At 47.4% G+C, this 21,771-nt stretch overlaps 1 protein-coding gene across 1 annotated transcript in view; it reads left to right on the top strand.

Moving 5' to 3' along the window:
• Positions 1–21,771, top strand: part of neo1a (neogenin 1a) — a 150,732-nt gene that overhangs the window by 84,732 nt on the left and 44,229 nt on the right. The window contains exons 5-7 of the mRNA XM_076025287.1: positions 7,216–7,352; positions 20,147–20,301; positions 20,419–20,539. Coding sequence (XP_075881402.1) covers positions 7,216–7,352; positions 20,147–20,301; positions 20,419–20,539 — 413 coding nt within the window. The remainder of the gene's footprint in view (positions 1–7,215; positions 7,353–20,146; positions 20,302–20,418; positions 20,540–21,771) is intronic.

Below are 21,771 nucleotides of genomic sequence, written 5' to 3' on the forward strand. Positions count from 1 at the left end.
CTCCAGTTGTCTCAGCAGCAGAGAGAACAGCCGATGGGTTGAGAGATATTAGACTGAATCTATCAGTTTGCCTCAGACACACTCACTCACTCCCTCCCTCAGAGTGCTGATCCCCAACCTGAAAATAGTTGCTTTCATGTGTTAACTGGACTCACTCTGACAGTCTTCATGATGGAGGAGGACACTTGGTCACTTTGTTCTGATGTATGTAAAGTATGTTGTAAATGTTTGTCCATTGTCGAGCTCAGGCTTGCCCAAACTATGGCCCAGGGCTCATAAACGGCCCGCTAAGCTTTTTAATCCGGCCCGGAAATTATATTAATAGTCAGTCAGTCATAAAATAGCTGTATTTCATCCATTTTTTCAGAGTTTTAAGAGTCATTTCAATAAAGATCTAAATACTGCAGGGCTTCAAGGACACACATTTTGTTGTAACTTTGCTTTGGTTAATTTTCAATACACATTAAATAAATAATGTTTTCTACATTTTCCATGATATATTTTTTTCTCCTATGAGGTGGGTCACCATCCATCCATCTGCTGCTGCTCCGGCCCCTCTCTGTGTCCCCATTGTGGCCCCCGTGTCAAAAAGTTTACCTGCCCCTGTTCTAGCTGGTCAGGTGACCCTGTAGATTTTCGAGGCAGTCTGGCGAACCAACTCGCATTCCTCTTTCCCCGTTGGCGATCTCGAACCCTTTTAATTAAAATATATGTTGCAAAACCACCCATTACAGGGGGGGGGGGGGGGGGGGGAGGTTGCACAACCTCTCTGCGGTTTCAAAGTAAAAGCCCAGAATTTAATTTCTGGAACGCGGACAGCGTTTGTTTTTACGATGCGCCGGCGTGCCAGAGAGGACAGGCGTGTGCTGGAACGGTCGGTTGTGCCGCCGGGAACGAGGCTGCACTTCACTTGAGTCTGGCGCCGCGACAAAACGCCACAGGCCTCATTGGGAACGGGGAGATGCTGCGACTCTCGGTGCTGCTGAATTTGAGCCCAACGTTTCTTTGCTCATTAACTCACCTCTGGGTGTAGCAGGGCGCCGTGTTTTGTTTTGTTTTGTTCTTTTTTTTTTTTTTTTTTTTCTCAGTGTCTGCCAGCAGTGCAGTTAACAAGCTATTGATACAGCGCAGGTTTGCTTTTATTGCCACGTTAACTGCAGTCGGCTCGCTTTAGAAGATCGGGTGCAGTTCACGGGCGTTTAAAGCCGCTTTGTCACCAGGATCCATCGCAGATGCGCCGACGACAAGATTCCCCCCCCCCCCCCCCCCAACTGATTCGGATTACACGAAACAATCGCACTCCGATGTGGAACACAGCAAGTTGAGTGGGGGATCGCCAGGATGAGCAGCTCCATCCTAGTCAGACCCCCCCGGAGCAAAGTGATGGCATGAAGACGAGCAGCCAAGCACACGGAAGAGACATCAGCCTCGATTTGTGCTGCCTGGCAACAAACGGCTAAAGATCACTCGACAGTATGGTCTCGTACATGGATGTATCGCTGTCTCCTCTCCTGCCGTGCTTCGACTCTGGGTTGAGTAATACACGGGGAATGCACATTGGCCCACACAGACAAAACAAAAATAATCCTGAAGGATTCAGGTTAAATCTATTTTGGAGCAAAGCTAAACAGTGCAGGTGTGAAACAGTCCAGAGAGTAGCACCATTAGCGGAGCAAACTCATCAATCAAAGTCCTCCGCTTTGCTTTCTGCACCAGCGTGTACGCACATGGAAGAAGGTGTTGAGATTAGAGCTCCAGCTATTAATAACTTTTGGAATTGATTAATCCATTGATTAATTCCCTTTAATTTGATTTGAAGAAAGGGTTCTTCAAATAGGTGCACGAAATGTAACAACTGGTCGGCTAAAATAAGTAGCCGTCAACTGGTGGAGACTTAGGACCCGGCTTTTTTCCTCAACATGAAGTCACGACCCAAATTTATTCCACAAAAATGAAAACATAGTAGATAAATTATTGAGATTATTGAAATGAATTGTGTGTCCTATTTTCTTTAAGACCCACCAGTTTAGAAACGCTGATCTAAACGATAAGTTCTAAGCAGAACCGAGACCACTTGGTCAAGGAAACAAAGCCTCTATTCACAAAAACTGTAATCAAATATTGTTTTTTCATCGATTTGATTTGAGGCCAATAATCGATCGATCGTTTTAGCGCTATTTAAGATCCTTTTACGTGAAAAAAGAAAAGCCACTCTCCAGCGCCAGATGTGGGCTTTTGATTCCCACACAACAGATGCAGGCTAAAAATGATGGATGGCAGCCACGGAGTGGGCTAAAGCTAATGGAATGGTTTTTACTGCCACATGGGACTGAGGAGGGGGGAAAAAATACAAGCAACATGGTTTTCTGGCAGCGGAGCTACACAAAATCTTTTAGGACGTTTCTAATCTCTTTTGCACAAAGACACACAAGCGCTGTTCCCCCATTGTTCTCCTCCTCCTGCTTCAGGATAAATTATCCATCAGCCAATGGCAGAAAAACACTCGCTATTCCTTGGAAAGCTTAAATTGTGCTACATCTGTAGCTGTGAATATTTAAATGTGGGTTGTGTCTTTTTTTAAGACAGTCTTTAACATGTGACTGTCTTTGCATTTTCAGCTCTTCCGCGTCGAGCTTTATTGTAATATTCACTAATCACACACTCACTTTGTTCCCGGAGAACCAGGCACAGTATTTTTTTATTTTTTTTAAGGGAGGGAAAAAAAAGCAAATAAATTCAGGTATGCAGGAGTTGTTTTAGTCTCAAGGGCCCTGCGGCTTTCCATTAGCAGCCAGAGGAAAAGGTTATTATGGCGGAATTACTGGAGATGCTCCAGCCGACGTTATTGTCACCAGGTTTCTCTCACATTAATTTCCATCTAGTTGTTCTTTTATTTTCCGCAGACAGCTTGACTTACCGCCACTGTCTCCCCAATGCAGCATTGCTCGTATCTGATCAGGAATATGCAAATAGAGCCCTCTGTTGAATTTTTTTTTTCTAATTTTTTTTGGCTGAAAGGCTGAAAAAAAATAAAAATCAAAGCAAATTCCTCCTTAGCCTGCAGAATGAAATATTCTCATCTTCTTCTTCCTCCTGCTCCGGCAAAGATGCTCCGGATTGGTGGGCAGCGCTGTGATTGCATTCTGCAACCCCCCCACCCCCACCCCAAAAAAAAAAAAAAAACATGTTGAAATTGGCATTCATGCTGAACTGTGACAGCGAGACTCGTGGATGGTTGGCATTCACGGCGCGTGACGACGTTGAGAGAGACGGCGGAGGGGTTAGTAGTCAACAATAGAAACCAGGGGGGGCTAAAGAGGCCAAACAAAGAAAAAGTTTGTACATTCCCGCTACATCCATTATTAATGAGTCCCGCCGCAGTTTGGGCTGTGACAGTCACACACACACAACCACATGCACCTGCCTCCCAACTCACCTATTGTAGCGTGACCCCTGCGCCCGACGTCACGGCGCCGCTCATCGCCCGATGACAGAGCGGCGCCTCCGTCGCCTTCGTTCCAGCCCGCACCCTGGTGGATGGACCTCGCCGCCACGCCAGTCACACGGTCACGGACGGCCGGAGTCGACCAGCCAGGCACCTGCTTCCTCCATCAGCTGCTGCTCTCGTGTCCCAGCGGCTCAACAGGACATTTTGGACAGCCGTTCCGAGAGAAAGTCTTTGGTTCAGAGATTTGAGGGGTGACTGAAGCTGCGTTTCCATTACCCCTAGAATTGCGCAATGCCTAAATATCGCGATAGATAACTGGTCATGGAAACTAAATTTCGAAAAACCTCTCAAATATGGCTAAAAGGTTTTTACTCTCTCGTGAGGTGCTTTTTCAGATGTATCCATACAGAGTTATATCGCGAAAGTGTCATGGAAACACTTTTTTCCCATTTACGCGTCACCGGACTTGACGTACGGGGGTCATGTGACCAGCTCAGTTCAAGTGAAAATGGCGCGTTGTTTGGACAGAGGAGGAAACAGAATATTTTTTTTACAAGTAATCAAAGGGAAAAATATTACAACCGTTCTTGACAGCAAACAAACGAGAATTGCGGCTTATGCGCTTCACACCATTCAATGGAAACACCTGCTAATCACAATTGTACTTTGTCGAAATTTTAGAAATATTGCTCTTATTTTGTGAAAAACTGTCATGGAAACGCAGCTAGAACACAATCCAACGACCAACACCTAGACGCCTGCATCACTGCAGCACCGTGAAATTGATGGTACCGTACCATCACATCCCTAAGGTTTAGTGATCACTTACCTAAAGACACCTTACTTTATGACTAAATGCAGGCACACACACACACACACACACACACACACACACACACACACACACACACACACACACACTGGACTCATATTACATCCGGTTTGCAGGGTTTACATGCAAGGGGGAAAAGGGAATTCCAAAGGTTATCCAGTCGCCTAATGGGGAGGTGATGACGGAGCAGCAGCAGAGTGTCAAAACACAGTCACCAGTAACAAGCTCCACACTCGGGTTTCCTTTTCAGCTGATTACAACCAACGGCAGCGAGGTCAGTGAGCCCAGCAGCGCAACACCTGGTCGCACACAACATGCACCGTGTGCTCAAGGGTTCAAGTTATTTAATTCTTCTTTCAAATTAGAGCCTCACCTTCCACCGACAGCCTCTCCTGCCACGAGCCTGCAGCTGCGACACCAGACTCTTCTCCATGTCCCCTCACGAGTTAACCAGCAGCCATGTGAGCCTCATTTAAATGGACATAAGCTGAGGTCGCTCGGCGTCTGGAGTCACGGCTGCTCAGGCCGTACAAAATATGAAATAAAAAGACGCGTTCCTTGTTCCTCCTCTGAGAACTCGAGCCTCCGCAGTTGCGGCTGGGATCGACCGGCCCCTAAACAGAAGGGCCAAGTGGCTGCTGCTCTGATATGCTTCTCTTTGCCGCACTGGAGGAAGCTGTCGGTGCCCCTTCAGCGCCAGCGGCACTCAAGGCCGATCGGCTAAATGGTCGCCGTGGTGAGACGAGCCGCGGGAGCATCTGGCTCGCTCGCCGCACTCGGGGCTCCGTTCGAACAAACGATTCTTTTTTGGCGGGGATATTTGACTCGGCCGAGCCTCCCGCTGGAAGCCACTGTGCTGCGAACTCGAGTGTTTCTCGGCACGCAGCGAGACGCTGGGTATTTTTAGCGACCGCCGCCGTGTGTTCCGCCGTCTCGGAGCTCGGAGGAAGACTTTGAGCTTCACGTCTCCTCCCACTCGTGGACTTAGTCGGGTAATGGTTGTTTCCTGTCCATTGTGTAAAAATGGTGATTTTTTTTTATTTCCCGTTTCCTTGACGCGAAACAGCCGTGAAACAACAAGCCTGCAGTGCAGCTACTGCCAGAAAGGGTAAATACTGTTTTCCAGTACTAGCAGGTGTTCTGAATATTATTTATCACCCGTTAATCTTTAATTATGACAAGTAGAAATATGTTTTGCAAAATATTGGATTACCTTTGACTAAAGGTATAATAATGATTTGCGAACCCTGTAGAATCTTCACGTGAATTTAATTCTGACAACCTTGCTTAGTTTCATGGGACACAAGTCGGTGACCAGATCTCTAATATTCAAATGTGAAAGACAAAATGTTGCTGATGCAACTGCTCGTTTCCCGCAGAGAGGCGAAACTAATTTTATCACAGCAGAAATGTGTTTATTTATTTTCAGAAATTAACCTGGCTGTTGCTTCAAAGAGACACCTGGAGCCAAAAAAAAACCCACTTCAAAGTCAAGCATATGTATTTGTTTAATACGCATTTTCTCCGACAATTTGATGCGGCTGTGGCCTTTATAGTGTTATGTGTCCCGCTCTCACCAGAGGAGTGACATCACTCTGTGGACAGCAGGTCGAGTGGCTTTCCAACACTCGTGCAAGCAGGTGGCACGGAGAAACGCTGGGTCGGTCAGCACTTTTTTCACTGTTTCAAATCTCCGTCAGTCTGCTGCATTATGGGATTGTTTACCTCCCCATGCGTGTCCCACCTCCCTCTGCTTAACCCCGGCCAGTCCCCATCCCGCTTCCCTCGGGTTGCAGGCGTTCAAGCCGCGACTCCTCTACACATTTTTATCTCTTCGGCCGTCCCGCAGCGTCTCATTTTTTTTATTTTTCTAGCTCTCCATCTGAGTGTGGAGTTCTCTCGCTTCGATATTGATTTCCATTTTCTCTCGCCCCGGCCTCTTCCTTTGACTGCGCACCAGTAGCTGCTGAATCAAGCCGGAGCGCTGGCACTGACTGATTCCCCATCTCCCACCCCAACCAGCCCCCCAGGCTAATTGACAAGCTCAGGATTGTTTTATCATTAAAAGAAAAAAAAAAAAAAAGACGGCATGTCATCGGCATAAGCGAGACTGTACAAACAGACTTGCGGTTGTATTCTTAGATCAGGCCTCGCTAGTCTGGATGAATAAATATTTAATGCTCCCTCGGACTGATTCGCGGTCGGAAAGCTCTGATGCGCACCTGCTGTTCTGTTGAAGCTCGTCAATAGATCAAAAATGCATGAAAATAGTCGTTTTACCCATTTAACACACTGATTGAATATTTGCCATCGAAAGACATTTGTGTCTCGGTGTGGCTGCAGCGTCTCTTCATCCTCAGCAACAAGTGGATCAATTAGAGATGTTGGACGCGGTAATTGAGAAGATGACCGTCACCACAGTTAATTAACAGATTATCAAAGGAGTGATTTGTGCAGGCGGTGGAACGAGCCTTTTGCTGACTGTAAAAGTGACGTGATGCGGCGAAATGTTCGCCTGAAGGAAAAACACAGACACGTTTTTACTGTTTGTCTTGAATTGAGGATAAATTCTTAAATTGTCTTTAAAGTCAGATGTTTTTTTCCCCCCTTCTTTCTTTCCTATTCGCTGGCAGTTGATTTGGCTTTTATCATACATAATTTATTCAGCGAGTTACTAAAAGGTGACACAGCAAGTGAGGCAAGAAAAGAGATGTGGGGTCAGCTGGAGTTCAGCGGGGTAGCACGGCGACGCTGAGCTCTTTAGCCACTCAGTGGAGAGAAAATGGAAATGTGCTGTAATGACTCTTATATATTTATTTTCAAGGGGGAAACAGGACGGAACAACTTGTTCACACTTTGTACCAATTTTTGTATTTCTTTTTTTTTTTTTTTTTTTTTGTCCCTCCCCTCAAACTTTGCCGCTCTGTGCTTCCAGCGTGGGCCGCCTGGAGCTCATCGGAGGAGGAAGCCTCCAGATCTCCAACCTGACAGAAGAGGACGGAGGCGTCTACACCTGCACGGCCAGCAACGCCAACGCCACCATCGAAGCACAGACCCAACTCACCGTACAGGGTACGTTCAGCAAAAAAAAAAAAAACTGACATTGCATCAAGTGCAGTGACATCAGGAGTGTTGACGTCAAGCTTCACACCAGATGGAATGTGATCTCAATCCTTCTGGCACAGAGCCCACTGAAAGCACTTGGAGTGTTGATTGCAACATCTGTGCATTACATGAAAGGGGAGCAGCCAGACCTGTCACCGCTAGCTTAGCCAGAGCTCACCTGTTGGTGCGTGCGTGCGAGAACATTAGCTTGATAGACTCTTAGAGAAACTAAGAGTTGAACAGAACTGTGAACATGTTGTCCACAGAGAAAAGCTGTTTCTGTTCCTCCTTTAATGGAAAGAGGGAGTGGAATTGTCAATGGAGCATGGGCTAATCACGTTAGCAGCAGCAAGGCACACGGTCACTTCCTGTGTTCTTCTCCACCTTTAAGTGGCGGATTTTGGGGAAAGTTCTTTTGTCACAACTATTAAAATAAAGTTGCAATCAACATTTTTTTTTTTTTTTTTTAAGCGTGATTGAATGTTATAGATTTGGAGGTTGGCAAGCCTGCATAGTTAAATTCTGAATAGCACAGATGGTGTGCAAAGTTAGCTAAGACCAGACAGAGCCTGACAAATCAGCAACAAGGTGATTGCACAGACCAAAATTAGAGCTCCTCATATCGTTCCAGTCAAAATTAGACATATCGACTTGTTCTACACCATCTGTCTGCTCACACGCATTAACATGGACCTCTGGAGAGGTGACCAGACCCCTGTTAAAGTTTCACTCAGTAATAACCCTGCGGCAGACCCCAGGAGGTAGCCATATGTCCATTTGCACTAATTGGTTTGGTCAGTGTAATAGTTTGATGACACATCAGCATCACTGAAACCAATCATTTAAAACCTCTTTGGAGAGGGTTCCAAAAGCCGCTCGGAGGAACTCAGGAGAAGGTGGATTTACATTAATCAGTCTGTGCAAATAGACGGAGTCGCTGTTTAAACGCGCCGCCGTGTTTCAGAACCCACGTGTGTTTGCAGATGTTGACACAAGCGACGTGTTCGTCAGCGGCACACATCTGCAAGCCAAGCGCCCCGCGGGTTGGATTCCTAATTTTCTCCTACAAATGCTTTCATTTAGATAAATCACGTTCAATATCGAACGCAGGGCAAATAGAGTGACATTAATCAGCGCCGCCATCCGTGCCTCATTTGTAGAGCGCCGCTCGATAATCTTTCCCTGCCAGTAAATCCCAACACCTTGCTTCCGACGCTTTGGGCAACACTGATTTTCAGTCTCACTGGACCGTTTGGTCGGCTCGTCTGCAGACGCAGCGGCATTCGGCCACACAGAAGTCAAGTGCTGACGAGAGTCATTGAGTCCCAGACATTTTGTTGGAAACCAATCCTTATTTATTTATTTATTTATTTATTTATTGTTTAAAGAATATTAATTATAGTGTTTTCAAAAGCAACAGCTGCTATTTTCCAAGTGAATGCCGACTACTCTTCGCTTTCAACGTCCCACTTTGAAATGTCAGGACCTCATTGGCATCACGCTGCTCTCTTAAGGACACGCAAATAAGCTCAGCGCTGAGAAAAAAAATTAAGGGGAGAGCGAGAGAGAGATGAAAAGATCCGAAGACGTCAGCAGATCTGCCAAGGTCACCAAATATTCTGCAATGTTCCTCTCACAAGTCACTCACACATCACCACCTGTCTGCCCCTGCGCTCAGACACACAATTTCCCCATTAAATAGTCCTGATTACCTGTATTCCCTCTAATCAGTAGCCTTTTTTTTTTTAAGATTATCACTGTCAGGAAACACACTTGCAATGTCACCCGTGTCTTTGAAAATAAATCCACATGCTGCAGAAGAAAAAAGAAAGCGTTTGCAGCAAATCTCCAATACTTCACTAATTATCCATTAATTACATTTTCACCAGTCTGTTATCTTCCTTAATAACTTCACACATGGGCTGCATATGGTCTAAAATGTTCATTTGACTTTGTTGGTTTTAATCCCTGACGCTGATGTTGACAATGGGCTACTATAACATTTTCAAGTCTTTTTCTTTTATCCATCCGGTGTTGAGCTGCCCTGCAATCTCATCAAATCATTGGGATTTCACCAGAATCCATTTTTAAACACAGTTTATCACAGAATTGTCTGTTTGCTGAATGCGATTCTGTCGTCGAGAGAAAGAGGAAGTTGTTTTTTGTTTTGTTTTTTTGGTCTGCGGCGGCCACTCCTGAGGGATCGCTAATGCCTGCAGCCAACCGTGCGCCACTTTCCACACACTCCGGCTCCTCTCCAAACAATTCGAGCATGCCCAAGCAGCCGCCGGAGAGAAGCTGGCAGAGTCTCACCGGGCTGTTGTGCAAATTCTGTCAACATGCCGCCGATTTGAAACGTGCAGTTACCTGCGGAGGCCGTTTGTGGTCGAAAGCCTGAGAATGGGCCTCGCTGCACATCATCTCCGGGTGATAAAACGTAAAATTAAGAATTGTCAAATTAAAAAACGAGAAATGGAAAAGGAAAGCGAGAGTGTGTGTGTGTGTGTGTGTGTGTGTGTGTGTGTGTGTGTGTGTGTGTGTGTGTGTGTGTGTGTGTGTGTGTGTGTGTGTGTGTGTGTGTGTGTGTGTGGTTTTGAGAGAAATAAAACAGATTTTATGGGACACGCCTGTTCCAACAAGCAAAGCAAAAAAAAACAAAACAACCAGCGCGATGAGCTCAAAGACTCTTCAGTTGAAAAACTGTCTGAGTAAACGATAGGAGCCAGTAGCTGCGTTTTTCGCAAAATAGAAATGACATTTTGGCAAAATACAATTGCAAATTGCAGGTGTTCCCTGTTAAATGGTGTGAAGTGCATCAGCCGTAATTCTCGTAAAATCTTGTCCCGCAAAATTGTTTGTTTGCTGTCAAGAATGGTTGTTGGAGACAGAAATTTTTTTTTACACGCTTGTAAAAAATATTCCGTCTCCTCCATCCAAACATAACCCGCCATTTTTTCTTTTCACGTGAACTGGTCACGCGACCCCCGTACGTCACGTCCGGTGACGCAGTAAATGCGAAGAAGGTGTTTCCATGACACTTTTGCGATTTGCCTCTATATCCATACGTCTGGAAAACCACTTCATGAGAGCGTCAAAACCTTTCAGTGACATTTTAGAGGTTTTTCCAAGTTTTAGTTGTTTGCATTACCAGTTTTTATTGGGATATTTAGGTTTTGCGCTATTCTAGGGGTAATGGAAACGCAGCTGGAGAGGCGGTCGATGACCATGGCCATTATGATGAAGTTCCTACTGTGAACCGAGTGATCGTCTTCCCTCGTCAGACTTTGTCGCTGACAAAACAAAGCACCAACGCACAGACGTCTGGTGCGTCGGGACGGGAGCCCGTCAGCAGAACTGGCTGCGCGTAAATAACTTTGCAAGTGGCGGGTTCAAAAAAACAAATAAACAAACAAAAAAAAAACAAAAAAACACCCCCAGGCTTTCACACACAGTTTTTACCCCCCATCTGTTCATCACTCCTCCAACAACCTTTCATCACATCTCGCCTCTCGCTGTGATTAGAGCAGACAGTAATGGGAAATCGGATCAGGTCGCCGGAGGACGTCCCCCCCCGCCCCCCACTTCCGCCCCTAAGCCCGTCTTGCTGAAATCCCCCCAGGGTCCCACCCGACCTCCACCAGCCTCCGACTCCACCAGACTGGGGAGGATTGATCGACACCCGTTGGTAAAATTGTTGAAAGACGTCGTCATTGTAACTCGATGAAACGCTTGTGATTAGACCCCCCCCCCCCCCACCCCCCGTCTCTTGTGCCTAATTGTATTCGCCTCATTCAAGACTCACAAAGAAGAGGGACCAAGTGGGGGGGGTTGTGATTCGCTCCCCTGATATCGAATTTGACTCTGAAAAGGTCACTTCATTCCCTCCAGAAGAAGTTTGTGTCCGTGAAAGCATAATAAAATAAAAAAAAAGAAGCCTGATTTAAATCATGGTGTGTTCTGACTCTGCAAGAACAACAAAACATTTTTGTCCTGCGCGTGACTTCTGAGACACCGCTGGATCCCTTTGGTGGCACTTTCGTGGAGGAGTTGTGTTTATGCCCAGAGGCTTTCCATAAACACTGGACATTTCCAGTCAGCCGGGGATTTCGATCTGCTGGAGCGTATTTAAAGTCTGCGCCTGTAGATAGCGCCGCTGTTTGTCATGCAGCCCGATCTCCCCTTTAAAGGAAGGCGGGGGGGGGGCGTTCTGGCGCAGCCATGCATACAGAGCGGCGGAGCGGCGGGTCGCCTCGTCTTAACTTCCCCTTCACACTGTCGTCGCCGTTGTTGTTGTTGTGTTCACATGGCTGGAGGTGTAAGTGGAGTGAAGGGCGGCAGAGAGTCTTCAGGGTCGCCTGGTTTCACCGACGGGCACCAGAAGTGGGACGACAGATCTCGCACCGACCAATCGGATCGCGGCGTTCCGCCTCGTTTCCGTGAGACGTGAAGCTGTCACGCCAAACGAGGAACATCAAAGCAGACGTCTCAGAAACTCGCGGAACATTTGAACTCAAGAGGTTCAGACGTGGCCTTCGTCTGACCTCGTGTCCTTCTGGTTGAGGAGGTTTTTTTTAGGTGGAAATTTTCTTCCCCTCCCCAAAGCATCCAGCTGCCCAACACCGAGATGTCTTTGCTCAACTTTTAAGAAGTGCTAATGTCGTCCGTCTCCGCGGTTTGTCTGCGGATCTTAGACTGGAAACCTTTTGTTGTCTGAACTTTCTTGTGGAGACAAGGTCGCGAGGCCGTTCAGACCCATTCCAAAACAACAACAATAACTCTGCGCTGCGTAACCCAGATGTAACGCTGCTCCAGGTTGACCCAGCAGTTAAATGTTCTTCTGCGCTTATATCTCCACCCCGGGAAAAAAAAAAAAACATAGCGTGCCCTCCGCAGTGTGAAGTGAAGGAGCGATAACGTCAGCCAGTCATAAATAAGCAAACGGTGTCTGGCAGGAGCGCCGCCTTTAAAGGAGGAGTTCGCAATTTATCTGCGCAAACACAGTCTGGCGTCGAGGGTGAGTTGAAAGTCGCGGCGGCGCCGTTTCCAGAACGTCACGACCCAAACAACAGTGTTCACCTCCTCCCCCCTCCTACACCTCCCGCCACTTGCACCGCTCTCTGTTTGTTTTGTTCGGCGCAACTTTGCTCTGACATCCCAACCCTCTCCGGGAGCTGGCAGCAGGATTAATGAGGCCAGCGGAGGCAGCAGCTTCTGATTATGGTGCGGGGCACCGGGGGCAACACCCAGACCTGCACTCGGTCCACGGGTGTTTGCAGGACAGAAATAGTTCCCCCCGCAAAGGAACGCCACGCACGTTCCCAGTTTTACAGGGCCGGGAGTCGGTGGCCCTCGCCCATCCTGGCCCCAAGCTGTCATCTCCTCAACTTAATTGTTCTTTCCATGCGCCGTGCCTGCGACGCAGGAAGTTCCCGCCCCCCCCGTAAAGGCTTAATTTCTTTCGTATGGCCAGTGGAGATTCGTAAACGCAGTCGGAATGAGTGCCTTTAGCTTCGCGTTTGGCCATAAAAACAGTCAAAAATAGACAAAGACGTCAAATATGTTCGGTACAAATACAAAGTGACGCAAGTGCAACTTAACAAGAGTCGAGGTCTTTGCTGCGACTATTAGCGTATCAGTGAGAAAGACTGCAAAGGGATTTGTTGTCGAGCTTTAGTGTGTGTTTCTGGGTTTTTTCCAGGACTGGGAAAGTTGTCGTAAATGACGTGTGGAAGAATAACAGACGTGATAGGATCTCACAGCTATTTCTGTCTGTCTTTATGTTGGTACGACATTTTCCAGTTCCTCCCCCACCACACACACACACACACACACACACACACACACAACCGTCACAGTGTGCAATTATTTCCCGGATGAAATCAAAAGAAACTTTCCGTTTAATGAGCACGACTAGAACAAAAAGCAACACCCAGCCGTGTTTTTTTCACTTTCATAGACGGAGGTATTCAACTGAATCCAGTGTGTCCAATTACCTGAGGAGTATTTTGAGGGGGAAAAAAACAGCTAGTGTACATTTCAGATAGAGACACATTTGCATCGGGGGAACGCACACGTGTTTCTCCGTCTCGCCAGATTAACCTCGAAGCTTCGCTGCTGCATCTGCTCGGTGGAAGTCGCTTCTTTTCAGCCGGTGTGAGTGGTGGGCCGCGGCTTCGTCAGCGGCGTCTTCGCCTTGACCTGCTGTGACACTCAAACTCCCACATCTCTGATCTTTTAAAGAGGCGCCTGTCATCGCCTCGACGCCGAGGTTCAGCGCCTCCTCTCAGAACAAGGAACTTTAAACACCGGCTGAGTGCTTTGCCACGTTTCACTTTCAGCACCCAAGACCCGATCAACCAGCTGGGGGTGATTTTTTTTATTTATTTTCCCCCTGTGTGAGACGGGACTAACTGAAAGTCAGTGTTTGTAAGCATTTGTTGTGACACGACTCCAGTTGTGTAAGTATCCGCGTTGCTGCTCTGTTTTGAAAATTGACTCGGCCTCAACTTGAACTTCTTCCAAATGCCACAGGTGAGAAGAATAGCAAATGAGACACGCCCATCCATTAGTGGTTGCGAGATTAAAAAAAAAAAATGATTAAGTGTGAAGAGGTAGAGGTCTGCGCTCCCACTCCAGAGTTTTATTATTCACGGGTGACATTTGGAGCCGGCAAGCTCTTCCTTAGACTTGCAAATTAACTGGAGCCGCCGTCACCAATATACATCAACGGGGCCATCGGCGCTGAGGCTCATCACAACACAAGGATACAGTGAGAGAATTCACCGAAAATATTAATGAGCCTTGGGAACATAAGCACATATGGTCTGTACGTTGCTTGAAAGCCTTCATTGGGAAGTTGACCATTCGAAAATTTGCCAATCTCGATTCCCCCCATCTGTGTAATCTCGTCTAATCGGCGACGAGCCTCGGGGCCCAGCTCTCTCCTGCACCTCTCTGCCGTCAATCAGTCCACGTTGCTATGGCAACCCGGCACGGCCCCTCGCTGAAGGAGTCAGGCAGGAAGATTTGATCCAACAGCAAACTGGAAGTTCTGAGGAGGAAAAAAGAAGAAAAAGGATCGCAATGGCACCAGTTGCAATCCTACCGATAATAGACCAACCGCCTCGAACAGCATCATTTATCCAGTGATGAGATAACAGTCAGGGGTAAAACCAATTGTCTGAGACTTTTGTCTTTCATTTTTTGGCAGAAAAATAATAGTCAGAATCTCCAAGCTAACAAAACTCAGACAAAAAAGTCTCCAGTTTGCGCATCTGTTGGCACCTGCACCAAATTTAAATCAACCTGGAAGCTTCTCTGGCCCCGTCAGCGTTCCGCAAACATCATCATCATCATCATGATCATCCAACCGCTTCCTGGCCGAGAAGCTGAAGCCTCTGACTGGTCATCATGTCGCTCACGCTCGCATCTGCCGGTATTCTTGCGTCGCTGCGAATTCCGTTTGTTTTGGCCGGGATTAGGAGCAGAGTTGTTATCTTTGGAAAGGCGAGGAGGGGTAATTAGTGCAGTCGGAGCACAGCCTCCGACCCCCCCCTGCACTCCCCTCCGAGAACGACTGTTGAATTCGGTGTTGCTGACTGGACGGCGGCCAGGCTGACAAAGGCCCGCGAGCTCTTTCATATTTGGATTGTTTGAAATCTGACATAAAGCTGACATTAATCTTGAACTCGGCTGTGTGGACCAAAAAAAGGCTTTTAAAACTCGCGCAGCAACGAGCCCCAATGTGCACCAATCACAGCGGCAGAGCTTGTGGTTTGCAGCCTTTCGCCACTTTCATCGGCATCACTCGAGTTTTGTCCCCCGTCCAGTTAATTCCTGCGCTGCCACTGAAGCTCTAAGTCAACCCGGGCCAGAAGTCCTCTGCGGACCCGACGGGGTTTTATTTAAACAAAGCTCACAGCAGGACTCGCCACTGACCTTTCTGTGGCCCTGCTTTGGAAGATGATCTGGATTCAGTATGAAAGCTTCTCCACTGAGCTGCAGGCTGCTGAGATGATACCAGCCCTGAAGAACTGACATTAAAGTTCTCTCGCCGACTCTCTTTCTCCCTCTTTGTCATAATAATGTTGTTTTTTTGGGGGGGGTTTGCTTTTTTGCATTTGCTTGGTTTTTGTGCATCTGCTCTTTCTTTTGTGTCGCTGCCGCTGCTGGATTTCTCTTTGATGAAGAGTTGTGTGGTTGTTGCCAGACGAAGCAGCTAGTCGGGACACACTCCAGTGGGGGATGTTGTGTTTTTCAAACCGTTAATTATAAGAAAACACGGGCTGAAATGCAGAGAGGGAAATTCAGTTTCTGGTCACGGCTGCAGCCAAATACCTGCTCATTGAGCAAATGTTACTCAAAAAAAAAGACAATTATTACTCAATTTAAAGCCACAGTTGACTAAGGCCCCGTTTACACAAAGCCAGCATTTTCACTGGAACCGCACTTTTTCGAAAACGCTCCTCAGGGTGGATGAGTTTGAAAAGTTTTTTTGGATCATTCGTTCTCTCTGTTCTCTGTGGTGCTAATGTAGTTATCGAGCTGCTGCTTCTTTACACACGCTATTCTTCTTTTTCTTCTTCGGCATTCAGGGTGTGAACTTGTGGCACCACACCAGGCCTGGCATAGGTACTACATGGCTTTCAGTCATTTCCAGCGTATCCGTGTAAACAGGATTTTTTTTTATACGGCTCCATGTAAAAACATTTTTCTTTAGAGAATTTTCGAAAATGTGTGGTTTTCAGTCTCTGTGTAAACGGCTGCTTATTTGTGCATATGTAAACCGTTCATTAGTTTTCAAGGAATGTCGCATCATTTCAAAGATTTCTCTCTTTGTGAAATGTCTGTTTTGCTCTCAGTGTATTTTTGCCACTGCTGCTGAACATTTCCCCTGCCAACATCTGTGCATTAGTTGCACCCATGCGAATTTTGCGTCGCGTCTGAAATCAAAACACACATCAAAATGCAGCCTGCCGATGTTTGAAAAAAAATTTAAAAAAATAAAGACGACACCACTAGATGCTATTTTGCCAAGGTTGTGAGGCACTTGTGCTGGTGGAGAGGAGCAGAGAGGAGTCACGATGGCTGCAAAAGATTGGTGGCAGAGAATTTCAAAGTAATTTTTCTGCTTTCTTCGGGGAAACTTGGCCTTGCACGTTCATACCGCAAACTGCAAACAGGCAATTAAAGATGGTCGTCAGACTCGCTGAATTCAGTGAGATCCCTCTCCTTTCACTCTCTCTCTCACACACAGACACACACACACATGCACATGCACACACCACCCTGCACATGCGTCACGCTCCGCTGAGTTTCGAAAGCCCACCCCCCTCACCCCCTTCATCTTTATGGGTATATTTAGCCGTTTCTGCTCGTTGCCCACTCCAATATGTTCCAAATGTCTGAACTCCATTTGGAGAAAATGGTGCATGTCCGTCAGGATGGCTGGGGGAGGGGCTAATGATGAAGAGATAGATGGCCAGTTAGGGGAAGATAAAGAGTCACGAAGGGGGTCGGGGGAAGAAATGTGGCTGTTTAAAAACCCCGGGAGTCAAACCCAAAGCAGCCAGCAGCCACTTTAAGCTCACTTCTTCACTTGACTCCCGAGTTGAGCCTTCGTTCTAACGGTAGGAAATGTAGCGCAATACACTTCTATTGTCCCCATGAGGAAATTTGTCCTGGGCTCCCGGGTGCCACAAACAATTTCCAGCTATCACAGAAAATTAAACTATTGCAACAGCAAAACAAAAAACAGAAAAAGAAAGACTGAGTCGCACAAAAATCAAAAGTTCCAACTGAAATGAATTTTGTAAATAAATAAAAATTTGTTTTGTACACACAAATGAATATTTGCAAACCAAAAAAGTGAAGAGAAGTAAATAATAATGTTGCACAGACTTAAAATGTACCATTCAAAAAGGTCTCAAAACAACTAGTTTTCAAAATGATTCAGCTACATTTTTGAAGCACTGTCATCTTAAAAGGTTCATGTTCTGAGTAGAGGATGTGTGACAGTGGAAGACAATGTTGGTTAAACACACATTCCATCCCGTACTCACAGTGCTGCACTTTAAAGAACACGCTCATCTATATATAAATCTACACTGACGGAAGCATATCGTGACGCAATGCAGAATCCCGCACGCCTCAACAAACATGCGCAGATGAGACGCCGTTGGATGTTGAAAAACACACGCTGGCGCACTGGAGAAGCCCGAACTCATGCGTTATGCATAGGAAGCCTGCAGACACACCGAGGACGGCTGCACGCGGGTGCACAGCATATAGCCCCGGTAATAATGAGAGGAGAAATGTATCCGCGCGCGTTTGACATGATTCATACTCGCTTGCAATTTAGCCGCGCGCACGTGCACGTGCACGCGCGCCGACTCACTAACGTCTCCACTGTACGCCACCGCCACGCCGGAGAAAATCCACCTGCCTCTGCCGCACAGCCACCAGGAGCAAATATCCAAGGGAAGCCACACTCTGGAACACATTACTCACAGCTCACACGCCAGGGAGCTCACACCCACACACCCACCCACCCACACACACACACACACACACACCCAGTGTGTTGACGGCCGTCTTGACAGTAATGGATCGATCCTGTCGGCAGGCGTCAACATCTTTGTCTTCTCCGGCGATGGCTTCGCAGGAGCTCGCAGCAAAGTGTAGATACTCATTAGAGAAGCCGTGGCCGGGTTTAATTATTTCCCCAGGCTGATCCGCCTCGGGAAAAACTCTTCCTTGCACCCGGAAAGAACTGCAGTCTCAGTTTGCGCTTCGAGCCTGTTCACGACTTTGTTTCCCCCCCACAAAACCGGTTTTGTTTGTTATTTTTACAAAGTCCCTTATTAAGCAAAATTCACTGTAAGATGTTTTACATTTTTTGTGTTTTTAGACCTTCCTCCAACTCCCCACAATTGAGGAAAATTGTAGTTCCGTTTTGGGCTAAAAATGCTCCGTTTTTGAAAATCAGCTCTTTGTGATGTCACAAAGCGCTCTTTTATGCAGGGAACTGAGACCCTGGAGGCTGTAAACAGAGGGCTAAATGCTGATATTTTTGGACTGGTGTTTCCAACTAGTTAAAATCTCAATCTCTTCAAAAAAAAACAAAAAAACCACAGCATTTTCCATTACAAACATTTTAATGCATTTTGACTTTGCTGATGGACTGAATCACAGCAGAGCGGCAGTTTTCCTCCAAAGGTGACCGTGTGTCACAACACCAGACAGCTCTGAAGGCACATTGTCGCGCTCCGTCACGTCAGCACACACTGACACACACACATGGCTCCGCTCGCACCTCTCCTCTCACCCTCGCCGCACGCGCTCTGTTTGGGCCGAGCAAAGTGCATTTTAAGGTCGCGGTTGAAAGCACAGACACGTTCCTCATAGCCTTCCTGTAGCAGGTGGGTGTGTCGTCACCGGGAACCATTGCTCGACAACTGCGTCTGTGTGTGTGTTTCCTTTTGAAGCAGTAATTTGGCCGTCTTGATGTTCCTCTCACCCGGGGGAGACGCCACCTGAGCTGCTAACTGGGGGCAAATTAGCCGCGGCTACATCGAGCAGTTGACGGAGACTTGGCCCCGGCCGAGGCGGAGGCAGAGCCTAATGCACCCACCGCCGCTAACAGCCACCCACCGCCGCTAATAACCAATCAGCCTCGCGTCGGCGGCTGCAAAATAGACCCTAACAAGATGCCGTAGCCGAGTCCACCAGCAGGGGAACGTTAGCTTAAACCTCATACACAGCTGCATGCACATCCTCCTTCTCTCTCTCTCACACACACGCACACACACACACACACAGTCTCACGTACAGTCCAATTATAGCGGGAGGACGCTGCCTGAGCGCCGTGCTCCCGGTGACCTTGTTCCAGGACAGATTGATGAGGCGCTGTATCGCCTCTGCAGATCAAATAACTCCTATCTGGCCCTCATTACCGACCGGCCGCCATCTGTAAGTGCTCGACTCGGCTAGTTCAGCACCGCAACCAAAGTGAATGCTGCTGCTGCTGCTGCTGCTGTTCTTTTTAACCTTAATAATAAAAAGGTTAGGTTATCATACCCTCCCTCCCTCCCTCTTGTTTTCTCAACTCCAATATTTGACGTGTTGCCATCTCCTGAAAAGGTCCCTGTTTGTGTGCGGAGATAATTGGACCGGGCTCTCTCGGACCGGGCTGATTGCTCCGTCTTACCTCTTAACGGGCAGCGTGTCAGTCAAAGGGAAGCCAGGCCACCATTTCCACTGGTTTTCTGCCGGTGAAGTCCAGTGGAGCAGCCTCATGACCCTCAGGCTCTTCAGAGCAGCATGTTTAGCCCTCTGTTTGCAGCCACCTGCTGAAAAAAACAATCCCTCCTTGGACCTCCACTGTGTTTGTAGGTTGGGCAAAAACAATGGCGGTCTGTCTCAGTGGGCGGAACCAACATCTGGCTGACAGATGTGTCGGTGAGGTACCGATGCCCTTTGTGACATCACAACGGGGTGTTCTCCAGATGCATGCATTTTAAGACGTAAGAAGTGAAGTGAAGATGGATTGTCTTCAATGCTTCTTCTTATTATTATTATTGATTTTTCATAATATAGGGCCTATCAGTGTGATGGACCCACTCAGTTTCAATAAATTGGTTGGTGGATGCCAACAACATCCTGCCTGTTATTTCTTAATCAGTTTTTTTTTTTTTAATGAACCTTTATTTTTATTATCTGTTTTTCTCAACATCCTGTAACTCCTCTGTCTCGTTCAACAGTTCCCCCACAGTTTGTCAAACGGCCAGCCAACATTTACGCTCATGAGTCCATGGACATCATCTTCGAGTGCGAGGTGTCCGGCTCCCCGGCTCCCACCGTCAAGTGGGTGAAGAACGGAGACGCCGTCATCCCCAGCGACTACTTCAAAATAATCGTAAGCTAATTTGGAACGGGGGCCGTTGAGTTTTTTAACCACTTACAACATGATAAAGGACCTAAGGAGTTTTTTTTAATGTATTTATTTTGTCTTTTTCTGCTTCCCGTCATGCAGAAGGAGCACAACCTGCAGGTCCTGGGTCTGGTCAAGTCCGACGAGGGTTTCTACCAGTGCCTGGCCGAGAACGACGCAGGGAACATCCAGTCCAGCGCGCAGCTGATCATCTTAGACCACGGTACGCTACCCGGCAGGGCCCCCTGCTGCTTTACAAATGAGCTACGTTCGCCCGATGGAACAGGGCTCCCTGCTGCTTAGGAAAAGGACACGGAGAGAAGGCGTCTAGCGATTAAATAATTAGCGTCCGGCTGATAGTTGTGCGTTCAGAAATGAACCAGCGTCTGATTACGGAGCATCACAAACAGTCGTCTAAATCAAGAGATGCCTGAGACAAAATAGCTGAATGCAAAATGACAAAGTACACCGGATACCCACAGGCTCTATGAATATATGCATACATGAAAAACAAAGCCCTCAAAAGTGAAGGTTTTGTAAAACGCAGGCGGGCTCGATTTGGATCAGCTGTTCTGCACAGATTATTTACCAACACCTGGATGGATTGGAGAGGCCTGTGCTCATCTGTGAAGGTGCGCACGCATGTGCAGCCAACGGTGAAATGAAAGCGCTGCGTCCCGGGTCCGGCCCGGAGCCGAGAAGGGGAATCGTCTCCGGGGTCCAGAGCGGCAGAAGTGTTTTCCAGGACTTTGATGGAGCGGCTTTTGATGCTCCGCCCCTTCCACACACAAAGGCACGAAGTCTTTCAGCAGGGAGCTTTAAATCTTAAACACACACGCATACACACTCGCCACACGCTGGTTAAGTGAGACTGCCTGCTGCAGCCTCTCATGTTGAACACCTCTGCGCCGTCTTTCGAAGTGCGGCTGCTGAACGCAGAGACACTGCAACAGTGGAGCAATTTAAAAAAAAAAAAAAAAAAAAGGGAAAAAAACAATAAATGTGACCCAAAATAGAGGGAAAATGTCGTGGAAGTAATGCTGGCATTGCAGCCCCGGGGGATGAGTTTTGTTTCGCTGCTTCTAATCACTTAAGAAAATGTTATTTAGAAGCCGAGATGGTTTTGCCAGGTCATAATAATCTCCCGTCTGCGCCCGAGGAAAAGAAAAAAATCATTTACGAAAACAAGAGAGACTCACAAAAATGAGTCACTCGGCTATAAAAAAAATAACAAGCTGAGGAACAACAGCGTGGATGAATTTGGACTGGCGCTCCCCTGTTGCAGCCAGCAGAGACGCCACGGAAACTCGTTCGGGGGCTGGAACTCCCGCCGTCTTGAAGCAGGTGGCTAATGGATTAGCACGCAGCTATCCGAGCGGCAGCGGCTCTCCAGCTGCGTCGAGCCACCTCTGATTGGACGGGGAGAAAGTGCGGATATAATGGCGACCTGCGGCT

The sequence above is a fragment of the Nelusetta ayraudi genome, unplaced genomic scaffold (genome assembly GCF_046127955.1).
Source record: "Nelusetta ayraudi isolate G7.1 ecotype Tasmania unplaced genomic scaffold, CSIRO-AGI_Nayr_v1 ptg000002l, whole genome shotgun sequence".
NCBI lineage: Eukaryota > Metazoa > Chordata > Actinopteri > Tetraodontiformes > Monacanthidae > Nelusetta > Nelusetta ayraudi.